General features: G+C 43.5%; 1 protein-coding gene across 3 annotated transcripts in view; it reads left to right on the top strand.

Moving 5' to 3' along the window:
• LOC142761726 (uncharacterized) overlaps positions 1–13227 on the top strand; it is a 79467-nt gene that overhangs the window by 57871 nt on the left and 8369 nt on the right. Inside the window, exon 5 of one of the 3 annotated variants that reach the window (XM_075872891.1) lies at positions 8112–8205. The exons of 1 other annotated variant lie outside the window; for it this stretch is intronic. In XM_075872891.1, coding sequence (XP_075729006.1) covers positions 8112–8205 — 94 coding nt within the window. Of the gene's footprint in view, positions 1–8111; positions 8291–13227 lie in introns of those variants that run through there. One more of the 3 variants, XM_075872892.1, reaches the window with a different exon arrangement.

Here is a 13227-nt window from a genome sequence, read left to right as displayed (position 1 = left end):
AGCCAGCCTTTGCTTCACCTTCACAGCATAACGTGTCAGCGTGAGGTTCCAGCGGAGACTTTTTAGCAAAAAATAATGCATGTCACACAGCTAATTGTCACACTCTTGAGTAATGCTGCTTTATTGAACGTCGAATAGGGGCAGAATAGGGCTTTTCTTACAAAACAGTATCTTCCCCCTCAAACCATCGAAGGACAGGTCCTAATGAACCACTCCTAAGTCACAAACAGCAGAATTATAATGTGGTCGATGGCCTGCGATACAATACTGAGACATTGTGTTAGGCTTCTGAAAATTATGATACATGGGTTGAATGGTATATAACGACATAGCTAAAAACATTTCATCTAAGCTGCTTGAAGGTGTTTCAGGTATAGGCCGATGCGGGACCGCTCACCACTGCTCTAAATGATGAAATGATGTATCCGAAAAACATTTTGAATGATTCTACGTAGTCCCGAAAAATTATATTTCAGTCAACACTTTCGGAGGGTGATGATGATGGCCTAAACGTATGCCTTCGGTGGGGTTTTAAAAATTCATCCCGCTCTTTCTAACGGGGCGAACTAGCTGATAATGTTTCAACTTAAAGCCCGTATGGTAAGGCGATGTGCTTTCAACGTTTTTGACGCCCAAGAACCGTTAGAAAAGGCGAACCTAATGTATGGGTGACAACCATAAATGGCTCACTCAGTGCAAGTTATGACGACGATATCGAATTCTCCCCCACTTGTACATCTAGAATACTCCATTTCAGCATGCATACCAGTGGTAAGTGATCATGCATCGGTCAATACCTGAAAGATCCCAAAAACGTCTTGTAAAATACTTCAGATAGGTCGAAAGTAATAAGACCATGCGTATTATCTCCCGGAACCCAAACAGCACGCCTTGATACTGCATTATATTTCTGACCCTTGGGACAAAGAAGCATTTAAATATAACCCGCTGTTTCATGGTCCAAGGGGAAGATGCTGTCCTATAAAGAAAGCGCTGCTGCACCATTTTAACGTTGAAAACAGCAGTGTTACTAAATCATGTGACAAGGAGTTCTATGACATGCATTACTTATTCGCTGACGGAAATGGCCCTCTGGGACCTCGCGTTGACGTGCTATACATTCAAAATGAAGCAAAGGCAGGCTTTGTACCACGGAATGATTGTTAAGTCGGAAAATGTTTTACTCCCTTAAACCAAAATCTACTCGCTAGAAACTTCCTGCGTATTATAGAGACAGCATTTACATGGACAGTTTTGGCTTGTTATGGCTGTCGTCACCACCACCACCATCTTTCACGTAGGTGTATATGTATATGTATACATGATGTTTCAAGGAGTGTGTCAATTATTCTTTAAAACAAAGAATTTATCAGCTTGCTACTTGCGCCGTTACCTTTCCTGTGGCGGAAGATATCTTCAGGTGCGTGCAAAGACTAATTACAGCCGTAAAAAATTTGCAGATCCCACGTACAGTGGGAATCGATTACATGCGAAGCACGAATGATAAATGTTTATATGTCACTTTAAAATCAGCACAACATTACGAGGTGACAGTAGATGTTGCCGTACATGAGTTCCGTGTCATGATTGTCATGTTTCAATGTGTCGTTTACCTTCGCCATTTATTAACGTCACGTGGTACCAAATTTAGTACATGCGGAGCTAACTAAACACCTGCGACCACGCTGAGATTGTGGTATGTTGTCATGTTCTTACATGACATGCATGTCAGGGTTATCATGTTTGCACCAGTCATATATTTCGTCGTCCATTGATGTCACGTAACACCAAATATTTGCTATATGTGGAGCTGGCAAAACTGCCACGAGCCGTCATGAAGGGCCCAATATATTCCAATGTAACATTGACAAGCGCGCACGCTCGGCACAGCAGTGCTACGTTGGCAAAATGCGAGCACTCTATAGTTTGGCCCAGGGGCGACCAACGTCCGTCGGCGTGGGCCGACGCCAACCGGTGCGAAATGCGACATGCTGCATTTCGCGCCGCTGCGTTACCCAAACGACACCTCGTCTCGCTCTTTTCGTGATGGAGGGATGCCAGACGCGCTGAAACGTGCATGCGTCAAAGCATTGCAGCGCCGCACGCGCCTGCGAGTATATGACGCGACGAAACGGCGTGGCGCGACCAAATGAACGTCGGTGAGCACACATACCGCGTCACGTCGAAATGTACTGGCGCCTTGACTGTGGCATATAGTCATGTTCTCACATGACACGCATCTCATGATTATCACATTTGCACCAGTCACATACCTTCGTTATCCATTGGTGTCGCGTAATACCAAATTTGGTATATGTGAAGCTAGCGAAACGGCCGCGAGCGCATCATCAGTGTGGCATTTGGTCGTGTTGTTACTTGACACGCATGCCGTAATTATCATGTTTGGATGTGTAATTTACATATGTTGTCCGTTCGCGTCGCGCAATACCCAGTTTGGTACATGTGAAGTTAGCCAAATGGTTGCGCGTGGATCATGAGTGTAGCATGTAGTCTTGTTGCTACATGACACGCATCTCACGTTTATCATGTTTGCACCAGTATCATACGTTAGTGATCTATTCACGTCCCATGATGCCAAATTTTGTATAAATGAAGATAGCGAAACGGCCGCCAACGTATCATGAACTTGGCATGTAGTCATGTTGTTACATGAAACGCATATCATGATTATAATGTTTGCACCAGTCACATACCTTCGTCATCCATTCACGTACTGTAATACCAAATTTGGTATATGTGAGACTAGCGCAACGGCCGCTGACACATCATGAGCGTGGCATGTAGTCATGTTGTTGCATGAAACGCATGTCACGATTTTCATGTTGGGGTATGTTGCTTGTGTTCGCCGATCGTGCCTTATCATACCAGTTTCGCAACATGTCATGTGAACGGAACCACCGAAAGAGCTGCAAAACCATGATTGGTAAAGCACGACATTCATGATATAAATGTCAAGCTTTTAATGTTATGCCTAGTCAAAGATGTTCTCCATACAGTCTTGTTATGTGATTGCAAGTTTGGTAGTGATACCATTATTGAAATGCCAGGAGAGTTAAAAGTCGTAGGCGGCTAGATGGATAGATAGATAGATAGATAGATAGATAGATAGATAGATAGATAGATAGATAGATAGATAGATAGATAGATAGATAGATAGATAGATAGATACGCTCAAAGTCACCGAAGTTCGCTTAGACATGCTTCGAATTTATTATACAGTATAAGAAAGATAATGTTCAATCAGTGGTGATAGCCACTTGAATTAAATTGGCGAATTCAAATCCTTCCTACGAATAGTTCATTACACTTTGAAGCTCTGAAAAAACGGCCACTGGTAATCACCGAGGAGCGATGCAATGAGCCTAATTTAGGTGGAGTAACCAAAACCGACGCACCAAACAGTGCATCTACCATTCACCATAACAACGCCCTCAGTGAAGACCCTGTTTGCCTCGCCGTTATCAACCGTCAGTTTAAACACTTCGCTTCTAAGCCGCACATTGATGCTCGCGTATTCATCTCCCCTGATGGGACTCACTCAATGACAGTGTCGTCATTGAGGTTGTTGTCAAGGTGAATGGTTGATGTGCTTTTTGTTGCACATCAACCATTCACTTGACTGGACCAGCTATTAGATTGACTGGACCAGCTATTACCACTGGTCAAAAAGGTATTTTTATTCATTTATATATTTACTGGCGTAATAAATGTTTCTGCCCATCTAAAGTTGTCTTCTGCCACAGGAAAGCAACGCCGCAAGTAGCACGCAGATACTTTCTTTGTGTACTTTTGAAAGAATATTTGACACACTTTTGAAACATCCTCTATATATACAAGGAAGGATTCCCTAGTTTCTTTTTTCATTGGAGCGAACATCGCTTTTCCAGCCGGGGTCATCTGCGTAGGCGCATATCTCGTGAGCGAACAAGAGAGAGAGAGGGGGGGAGCGCTTATGGTTGCCGTACTGTATCGGCAACAATCCGCGCGTGGCTGTAGCCCCCGAAGGAGGCCATAGTTTTTATAGGCTGCGCTCTCAACACGAAAAAATGGTGCCAAAATTGTACCTGCAGCAGTCGTCCACATGTAGATGCGCCCTAGCAAAACGAATTGCCTCCAGCGGCAACACACGACGTATAGCCCTTAGTACCAGCATGCGCTGCCGACGGGAGGTGCTTCTCATCAACGCCATCACTACGCACGAGCCCTGTTGTGTTCATCTACTGTTGCCGCGCCTCAAGAAACTTGGTTATTTAGCAAGCGCAAGTTTACTAGAAGTAAAATTGCTCCTAAAAGGCTAGCCTTACTTCGTGAAGCATTTGAATATGTGTCTATGGCATTCATCGCTTCGCTTTACTGGCGAACAGAAAGTGTCGGCAGCTTTTTTAACTGGCAACTATACTGCGCAATAAAGTTACCGCAATGTTTTTACTTTAAAACTAAATTTTGAACACGAAGATGCAATACGAAAAGGCCACCTTTCGCTTTTTCGTCACATTACTTTGGTATTATTTTCGCTTTACTTGCTCCCGAAGTATCTTATTTAGTTAGTATTGGAGCATATAAATAGAAATTGTAAAAATATTATTGCCGAAAAAATTTGCGATTCTCATAAAAAATGGTAAGCATGCAGCGATTTGGAATTTTTCGCCAAAGCGAGAAAAAGAAAATCAGGCACAATTGAATAAACTATCACAGTCATGTAGGCGTGCCGCCTTGAGCGTATTAATAAAATGTTTTGTAGTTTTCCCAAAGCACAAATAAAATTTGAGGAACACCTAAGCTTAGCCTTTAAGAGTTGAACGCCATAGCGAAATCCGGCCCCCCAGTGCGCCCTTCAACAGCTGAGTGTATAGTTATGCCACTTCACGGGAAAGAGTTATAGCGTATGCTAGTCATGCTCTTACGGCTGCTGAACAGAACTACTCCATAACTGAGCAGGAGCGTCTCGCTGTCGTTTGGGCCACACAAATTTTCCACCTTATCTTTATGGACGCCACTTCATATTGATTACAGACCACCACGCCTTGTGCTGGCTATCGACACTGAGAAATTCGCCCCGCCGCGGTGGTCTAGTGGCTAAGGTACTCGGCTGCTGACCCGCAGGTCGCAGGTTCGATTCCCGGCTGCGGCGGCTGCATTTCCGATGGAGGCGGAAATGTTGTAGGCCCGTGTACTCAGATTTGGGTGCACGTTAAAGAACCCCAGGTGGTCAAAATTTCCGGAGCCCTCCACTACAGCGTCTCTCATAATCAAATGGTGGTTTTGTTACGTTAAACCCCACAAATAAACACTGAGAAATTTGTCTGGTCGCCTCGGTCGTTGGGTGCTCCGCCTGCAAGAGTACGATTTTGACGTCATCTACAAGTCTGGCAAAAGACACCAAGATGCAGATGCTCTCTCTCACTGCCCCCTTCTACTATCATCATCAATTACGTCAGCTGAATGCTTGCCTGGTTGGCAAGGCCCTGCGTCACCCCTCACATTATCACACCTTGCGGTTGTCGACACGTCGGCTTCAAATCGCTACATCGTGTTCGCCACTCGCCAGCATGACGATCCATATTCAAATCGCATTATTCAACACCTAAATGGCATATCACCTACTCCTAATGCTAGATTACGCCGACAACTACGGTAATTTAAGCTCGATATCATGGTGCTTCATCGTTACGTTTACACTACTGATGAACACCGCTGGTTTCCAGTATTTCCGCATTCTCTACGTCATCGAGTCCTTGAAGCCTTTCACGATGACCCTTGTGCAGGCTACTTGGGATTTCACAAAACACGAAGCCGCATCAGAAACCGTTTCTTCTGGCCGGGCATCTCTACCTTTGTGGCCAAATACGTTGTATGTTTTCATCTGTGTCAACGGCGGAAACGACCAACTTAGTCTCCTGCTGGCCTTCTGCAACCTATCCCGTGTCCCGAGACCCCTTTTGCTGTCGTTCGCATAGACCTACTCGGACCTCTCCCCATCACTCCAGCAGGTAATCGTTGGATTGTGACTGCTGTCGACCACCTGACACGGTACGCAGAGACTTGTGCACTACGCACAAGTTCTGCTTCAGACGTCGCAGACTTCTTTTTAAACGCCATTGTATTGCGTCACGGTGCACCTCTCGTCCTCCTGTGTGATAGGGGCAAGAAAGACGTTCCTGTCCACCATAATCAAAACCATGCTCGCAACCTGTGGCACAGTACATAGGACAACGTCAGCCTACCAATCCCAAACTAATGGGCTGACAGAGAGATTTCATCGGACACTAACAGACAAGCGATCGATGTACATCGCACCAAACCACGACAACTGGGATACAATTTTGCCTTTGTGATGTTTACCCATAACACCACTGTTGAAAGAACTACTGGCTACTCACCCTTCTACCTTGTGTACTGTCGTTCATCAACATTATGCATCGACGTCTCTTTCCTAAATGTGCCAACCAACGCCTCGGCAACCCTATAAGAACAGTTCATCACAAGGCTCTAAGAATGTCGGCAACGGGCTCGCCTCAATACAGAAGCCAATCATCAATACCGCAAGCAAGACTACGACAGCTCTCATCGCGACGTCTTCATAAGTTCGGGGGATGAAGCGTTGCTTTGGACGCCCGTTTGTACTCAAGGATTGTGTGACAAGTTTCAGTCACGCTTCATTGGACCCTATAAAATCAACGAACAAACGTCCCCAGTGAACTATCATGTCACTCCCACCGACCTTTCTTTGGATCGTCACTGTCGTGGTTCGGAGATTGTCCACGTATCGCGTCTGAAGCCATTCGTTCGACGTTCTATTTCGTCTAAGACGCGTGCTGGCGGACCGCGCACGCGTGGGGGAAAATAAGTGTGAGAAGTATTCATACGCGTCATCTTATCATATGTACATACTCATCATCATAAGTCTGACCTGTGTTGTGGGGCAGAGGCTCGGCAAGTAAAAGATGTGTCTTGCAGCTAAAACGTTGCCTTACAATATAGTTTCTTAAACACACACACACACACACACACACACACACACACACACACACGCACGCAGCACGCACGCTCGCACGCACGCACGCACGCACGCAGTAGATTGTACCAGCGCGCGCACGCGCGTGACGGCGCATACTAGGTTGTTCATCTAAAGCAAGAGTCACATAGCATTCAAGGTACACGCCGCGCGCTCGCCATCTTGGAAGCCACAAAAAGTCTCACAATGCCTCACAGATGGGGGCACAATATCTAGGGTTTGCGGATTGCTTGATCAAGGTGTGTGGAAAAGCATGATATTTTTTTCCGCTAGATCGACATACTTGTTCATTTTTAGATCTGTTTGAAGTTTCCTGTGTGTCTTTACCAGTGATGGCTGCACTATCCCGGCCTTTTATGACGTAGCTTGATGGCCTCATAATTTTGCCTACAAATGGGCGAATGAGCTCGTTTTCGTCGTGACACCTGTTGAACAAAATGCGTTAAGGAGCTTCCTTCCACTACATGGCGTTTATGTGGTGGTTTTTTTCCCGACGTTGCTGCAAGTAACATATTGGCCTTGTGGTAGGACATCTGTTGTTCACGCGAATCGCACGGTTGATTTCTCATTGGAACCGAATATTTTATTTTTTACTTTATTTCATTCTTTCTGAATTTTTCTCTCACAACCAATGGTGCCGACGCTGATGGCGGAATTTTCCTGACACAAGCTTTCTAACGCTATCCTGCTATTATATACATTATTTGACGTCATAGAGTTTCGCTTAGGTGCCCGAAGTTTGAAGCGTCGTCGAGGCAACTCATTTTTTTTGCGAATTAGAACGTCTTGATAACTCCTTATACCAGCCCGACTTGTTTCAGCACGATTGGAGATGGAGAGAAATTGGCCGGTACACTAAACAAACATAAAATATATATATATATATATATATATATATATATATATATATATATATATATATATATATATATATATATACATATATATATATATATACACATATATATATATATTTATATATATATACATATACATACATACCTATATATATATATATATATATCTTAGGAATTAAGTGCGGGAAAGTTGACTGACGCCGCAGTTTTTTTTCTAGGGCGGAAATTCTATTACGATCTTCGAATGAGAAATTCTTCTTTGCGCACAAGACCTAGCGTATACTGTAGGATTCATTATGAAGAAGTCGTAAGGTATGAACCCTCTTTCATGGTTTACAATGCCCGATGTCAGCGGCAAATAAAAGGAGAGAAATAAAACTATACATGTGTTACCAGGGATATATATCTTCTTTCAAACCATAAACACCACTGATCTGACGATATTAACTTTTTTACATGCTTCTACCCCAATCAAGCTATGGCTTATGTTTACTCTTTTGCTTGTGTTTACGGTAAGTGCCAATAAATGAAACAGGTAACTTTTTAGTGCAACAGTGTCCTGTTTTGGGTTAGCAAAGTGTACGTTGACGGTAAATATTTAAACACATATGCAAATTATAACCAAGCACAGTCAGAACATTTGCCGATGTGCAATGACAGATTGAGGTAAAGATATTTTGAAATGGTATCACCATACAATGCAACATACTCGGGCAAGACGTGTTGGGGTTACAGAAACCAGATACTTCAAGAATGAATATATCGGATACGATACTTTCCTAATTTATCTCAAGATACTCCGATACCTTTGTAATACGACTATTACAGTTTTATGTAATGAGGCAGCAAATGCCTAAAAACGTGTCTATTTGGAAATGTGGCTGCAGCCAACTGTTTGTATATTAACGAACCAGATTTGGTTTAATCCAGGAAGTGTTTCTTTTATTTCTCTACGTGTGTTGATTTTATATCGAAACAAGTAATTGACACTTGCTAACATGGCAGTGGTTTTTGTGATTGACACTTTTGTGTTTGATGAGTGTCGCTGCTCTACTTTCCGACAGCAGGCAGGTTCCCTCTAGTTGCAAATACTTCAATAAGATGCCTCCACAAGGTGGCCCGGATACCAGTGCAGAGTGTGAACTCGTAAATTAACGTGTTGTCATGTTTCGTAGCACCGCAACACCGGATTGGCAGCAAGGATGGCAGCGATGTTTCGTGTTTTTTGTGTGTGAAACGTCATGTGAAGACAACAGCACCAGCTGTCATACGTGATTGAGGGCATAAAACTGCAGTAAATCTTTATATTCTCCTCATCAACTTGCCTGAAGTATTCGTTATAAAATTACTTCTTAACGTTTAATCTTTCACTGTTTTGTCTCCGGGGGAACTTGTGCCCCCTCGAAGCTTCCCAGATGCATATTGTACGTGGTGAAAACCGTGTAAAAATACCACTATTATTCATACTACAGCAAGTTTGTGGCCTGCTTAACTTGTGCTTTAAAAACTCGCACTTTACCATGGCGTAAAAAAAGTAAGCCATTATATCTAAGTGATATATCAAACAAGTTCCACGATGAAGAATTACGGCACTGGCTAAGTCAACACGATTTCACACGAGTAGAAGCAGTTGTTATACAACTATTTAAATAAAAAAGCGTTTAACGAGACTGAAAGAAAGCAATGCCACATAGTTCACACTCATGTGACGATTGTTAGAAAATGTTTATATAGTTGTTTCTTGGTTTGATAAAGTATATCGTTCGACATTTTCATTGTTTGTTTTCGGGACAAGTGCACTGCTTGACATCGTTGAGCGCTTTTGAAAACGCCCGAATAAATTTTCTTTTTTTTTCGGTGGAGCAGTCACTGCATGGTCATCTTTTCTGTGTTTACAAGAAGTAACTTGAAGTATCGATGAAACATCATGCCTGCGCTTATGCCCTATCGTGCTTCTGTGCTTCTGAACGGGCTTGAACCGAAACAACCGGTGTGTAAGCCACCGGCTTGTCACTTCTCAGTGACGATGGTGTTCCTCTCCCGCGCACGGTGATCACAAATGTGCATGCCCTGCGCAGCTGATGCTTAAGCCTTGGCTGCTCCCTTGGCCGCAGCCCTCTTATCGGTGGTTTACTTCGAAACACGCCTGAGAGATCTGCAGCACTATAGGATGCGAGCGCAGTAAAGCGGCCATTTCTCCAGTTTGTTTTCAACGCCGTAAAATCATTGCGTAACTTGTCCGCCTTCAACTAATAAAGAGATCGGCTGTTTTATAATGCCCTCTTCTAAATAAATGTAATCAGAACCAAAGTGAATAACACAAATGTTACGTTACTTATCTTAGTCAAGGAAGTAAGCGCCATATACAAATACCAAATACTTTAATGAAAACCACAAGGCGATAGACGTAACTGTTATTTTAATTAGATTAAGCTGAGACGTAAATTGCAAACATATTGTTCTAGTTACGGGACACTCTTCACAAAAACGGGGCACCCATAAAATTTTAGAAAATAGAGAACGAAGTAGTTTCATACTGAAGGCCATGTCTGGCAATTTTTCGAGCTCAATTGATCTCAATGAAATTCGCATGGGTACGTTCCTTTGCACATTTCTGTAATAATGTAACATTAAAGGCTTGAGAGATGCGCTGGTAATTTGCAAATGAATTAAAAAAATTGCCTTGAAAAACTCAGCTCGCTTGCCAAAATTGTTGCCAACACTGTCTGTGTGACGTCAAGTTTGGCATGTCAATGGAAATGACGCAGCCGATGTCATCGCTACTTTGGCCACTGCAGTGTTTATAGGGCTGGACACAAGGAGACGGCGGCAGTGTTTGGCACGGGTGAAACACGAGACAGCTTTCTTCCTTACTCCGTGGTGTTTGGTCAGCGCCTCGCGAGTCTGGCTTTCACACGTACTTCTTAAACTCCACGCCAGCGGGACCAGTATAAGTCCTCCAGTTCTTATCAAATACTACGTCATACGCAGACAGGGAGCCTGGTTGGGTTTCGGTATTGCACATAGTTGAATAATAAAAATTAATTTGAAACTTCTTGAGCATTTTAGGTACTGGACTTGTGACATGTGTGTGTCAAGGACAAAAATCACTATTACCTTGACATGGTCGAAAAATCACTGGAGTTGGCTTTTTTTAAGTGCTAAGACCAGGCAATATAAGAGTCAGTTCTCGTGAAAATAGCACTTAGGAGTTCGTGAGGACGCTCAGGAAAAAAACCGAACGTTTTTATATGATGTCTTTCTAATCACCTTTCTATTGACTTTAGGATTTGTTGTCATAACTTCTTTTAATAAATTGTAAAACTCAATTTCGCTTTGTGACTAAATTCTAAGGTGAATTTCCGTTACTGTCAGGGCTAAGAATATTCAGATTATTTTACCTTTGGCTCCAGTGTACTAAACATGCTCATGTTGTTTCACTTTGGTTCTCAACATTAACTGATTGATAATTGATATGTGGTATTTAATGCACCAAAACCACCATATACAAATGAGAGACGTCGTAGCGCAGGGCTCCGGTGGTTCTGACCACCTGGTGAGCTTTAACGCGCAGCAAAATGTGACCACACGGGCCCAGATTCTCTCCGCCTCCATCGAAAGTGCAGCCGCCGCAGCCAAGATTCCATCGCGCGACCTGCGGGTCAGCAGCCGAGTACCTAAGCATCTACACCACCGTGACGGAACTGCCCTAAACACTATGTGAACAATAAAATACCATGAAATGTATACATATAAATAGTTGCGAACACGCAAATAATAAAATACAAATAGAATCCTCAATACTAGACGAGGTTGCGAAAGGCATGTTGCAGATAAGAAACGGGAAAAGAACTGCGCAGAAGGCAGGGTATTGTGTTGGATGCAAAGAAAAAAACAGCAAAAAGAGCTTGTACTAACAGCCAAGCAATAATATAAAAAATGCTCCCACCTCCCCGAAGAGAATCGTGAGAAAATGCGAATGCATTTCTTGCGCTCAAAATAGGTACAGTGCTGTCAGATATTCGCCTTCGCCTACTTCTATAACGCCTTGAGAGGCAGCCGACCAGCAAACGATTGAGAGTGAGGAGAGAGTGGACAAGAGAATGTGCCGCCAGAGTTCTCGGCTCAGCGTTGGCGTTTCATAGCGGCGTCGCGCGCCACACTTCCGGATGTTTTTGAGAGGCTCTTAGCCCGTGAAAGCGAGGTGGGAGCGGAAAGAGAGTGGGGTGCAGAGAGGAGAACGAGTGATCGTCGATAGAAGAAGCGGCGAAGTGCACTGCACCTTTCTTCTCCGGCACTCTCTCGCACCACGTGCCCCGGTTGCTAGGGGCGAGTATGAGCGCGCGCACCCACCGCTCTTCCAATGAGTGAGCAAATGAGAGCAGAGAGATAACACCAACCAACGCACGGACAACGCAGGATGCCTGGCATTGCCCGACTAACAAATGCAAGCGCATTCAAAAAAGTCGCAGTTTGGCCAAAAGGGTTAAGAAAATAATGCGATAGCAACTTATTGAATTGTTTTACGAAGCAAGGCTAGAAAATTGCAATGTTATACAAGTTGTTGCTGGCAGTCAACACCTTTGAATTTGATCTAACGTAACTCTACAGAACGCTGGAGAAAGATAACATTTGGCCGCTCAGGGTACACTTAAGGGCCGTTTTTTTGTGGTGACAGCGCAGCCCGTAGAAGTTCTCATTCGCTCTAGGGGCACAAGTCACCAGCTGATCATTGCCGCGATAGCGCGGCAACCATAAGCGGCCTCCTCCCCTCCTTGTTCGTTCGCGAGATCAGCGCGCGCACCGACATCCCCGCCCGAAAGGCAATGTTCGGAGGACGCTAAGGCATCCTTCCCTGTATATATATATATATATATATATATATATATATATATATATATATATATATATATATATATATATATATATATATATATATATATATATATATATTATACATTTAGTTATATATATATATATATATATTTATTTATTTATTTATATTTATATATATATATCTGTGTGTGAGGGGGGGGAGATCTAACAGACAATAGTGCCAAGGAATGTAAAGGGGAAGCTATTAGACCATTGTATTGTAAATGTGAAGAAAGGAAAGTGGGTGAAAAGATAACTTGCCGTCAGCAGGAACCGAACCCGCGACCTTCGAATAACGCGTTCGAGGCTCATCCACTGAGCTACCATGGCGGCTATCCCCCCAAACACTTTATTCGTTCATATGTGAAGGTAAACGTGGGAGTGTCAGTCAGTGCCACCTGTAGCCATGCAGGTGAGTTTGGCACAGTCTTTTATGAGCCTGTTTGGCGTCACAGTGCA

Source organism: Rhipicephalus microplus, chromosome 9 (genome assembly GCF_043290135.1).
Source record: "Rhipicephalus microplus isolate Deutch F79 chromosome 9, USDA_Rmic, whole genome shotgun sequence".
NCBI classification, from domain to species: Eukaryota; Metazoa; Arthropoda; class Arachnida; order Ixodida; family Ixodidae; genus Rhipicephalus; species Rhipicephalus microplus.
Note: the sequence above shows the minus strand (reverse complement) of the source record. Positions and strands in the feature narration are given on the sequence as shown.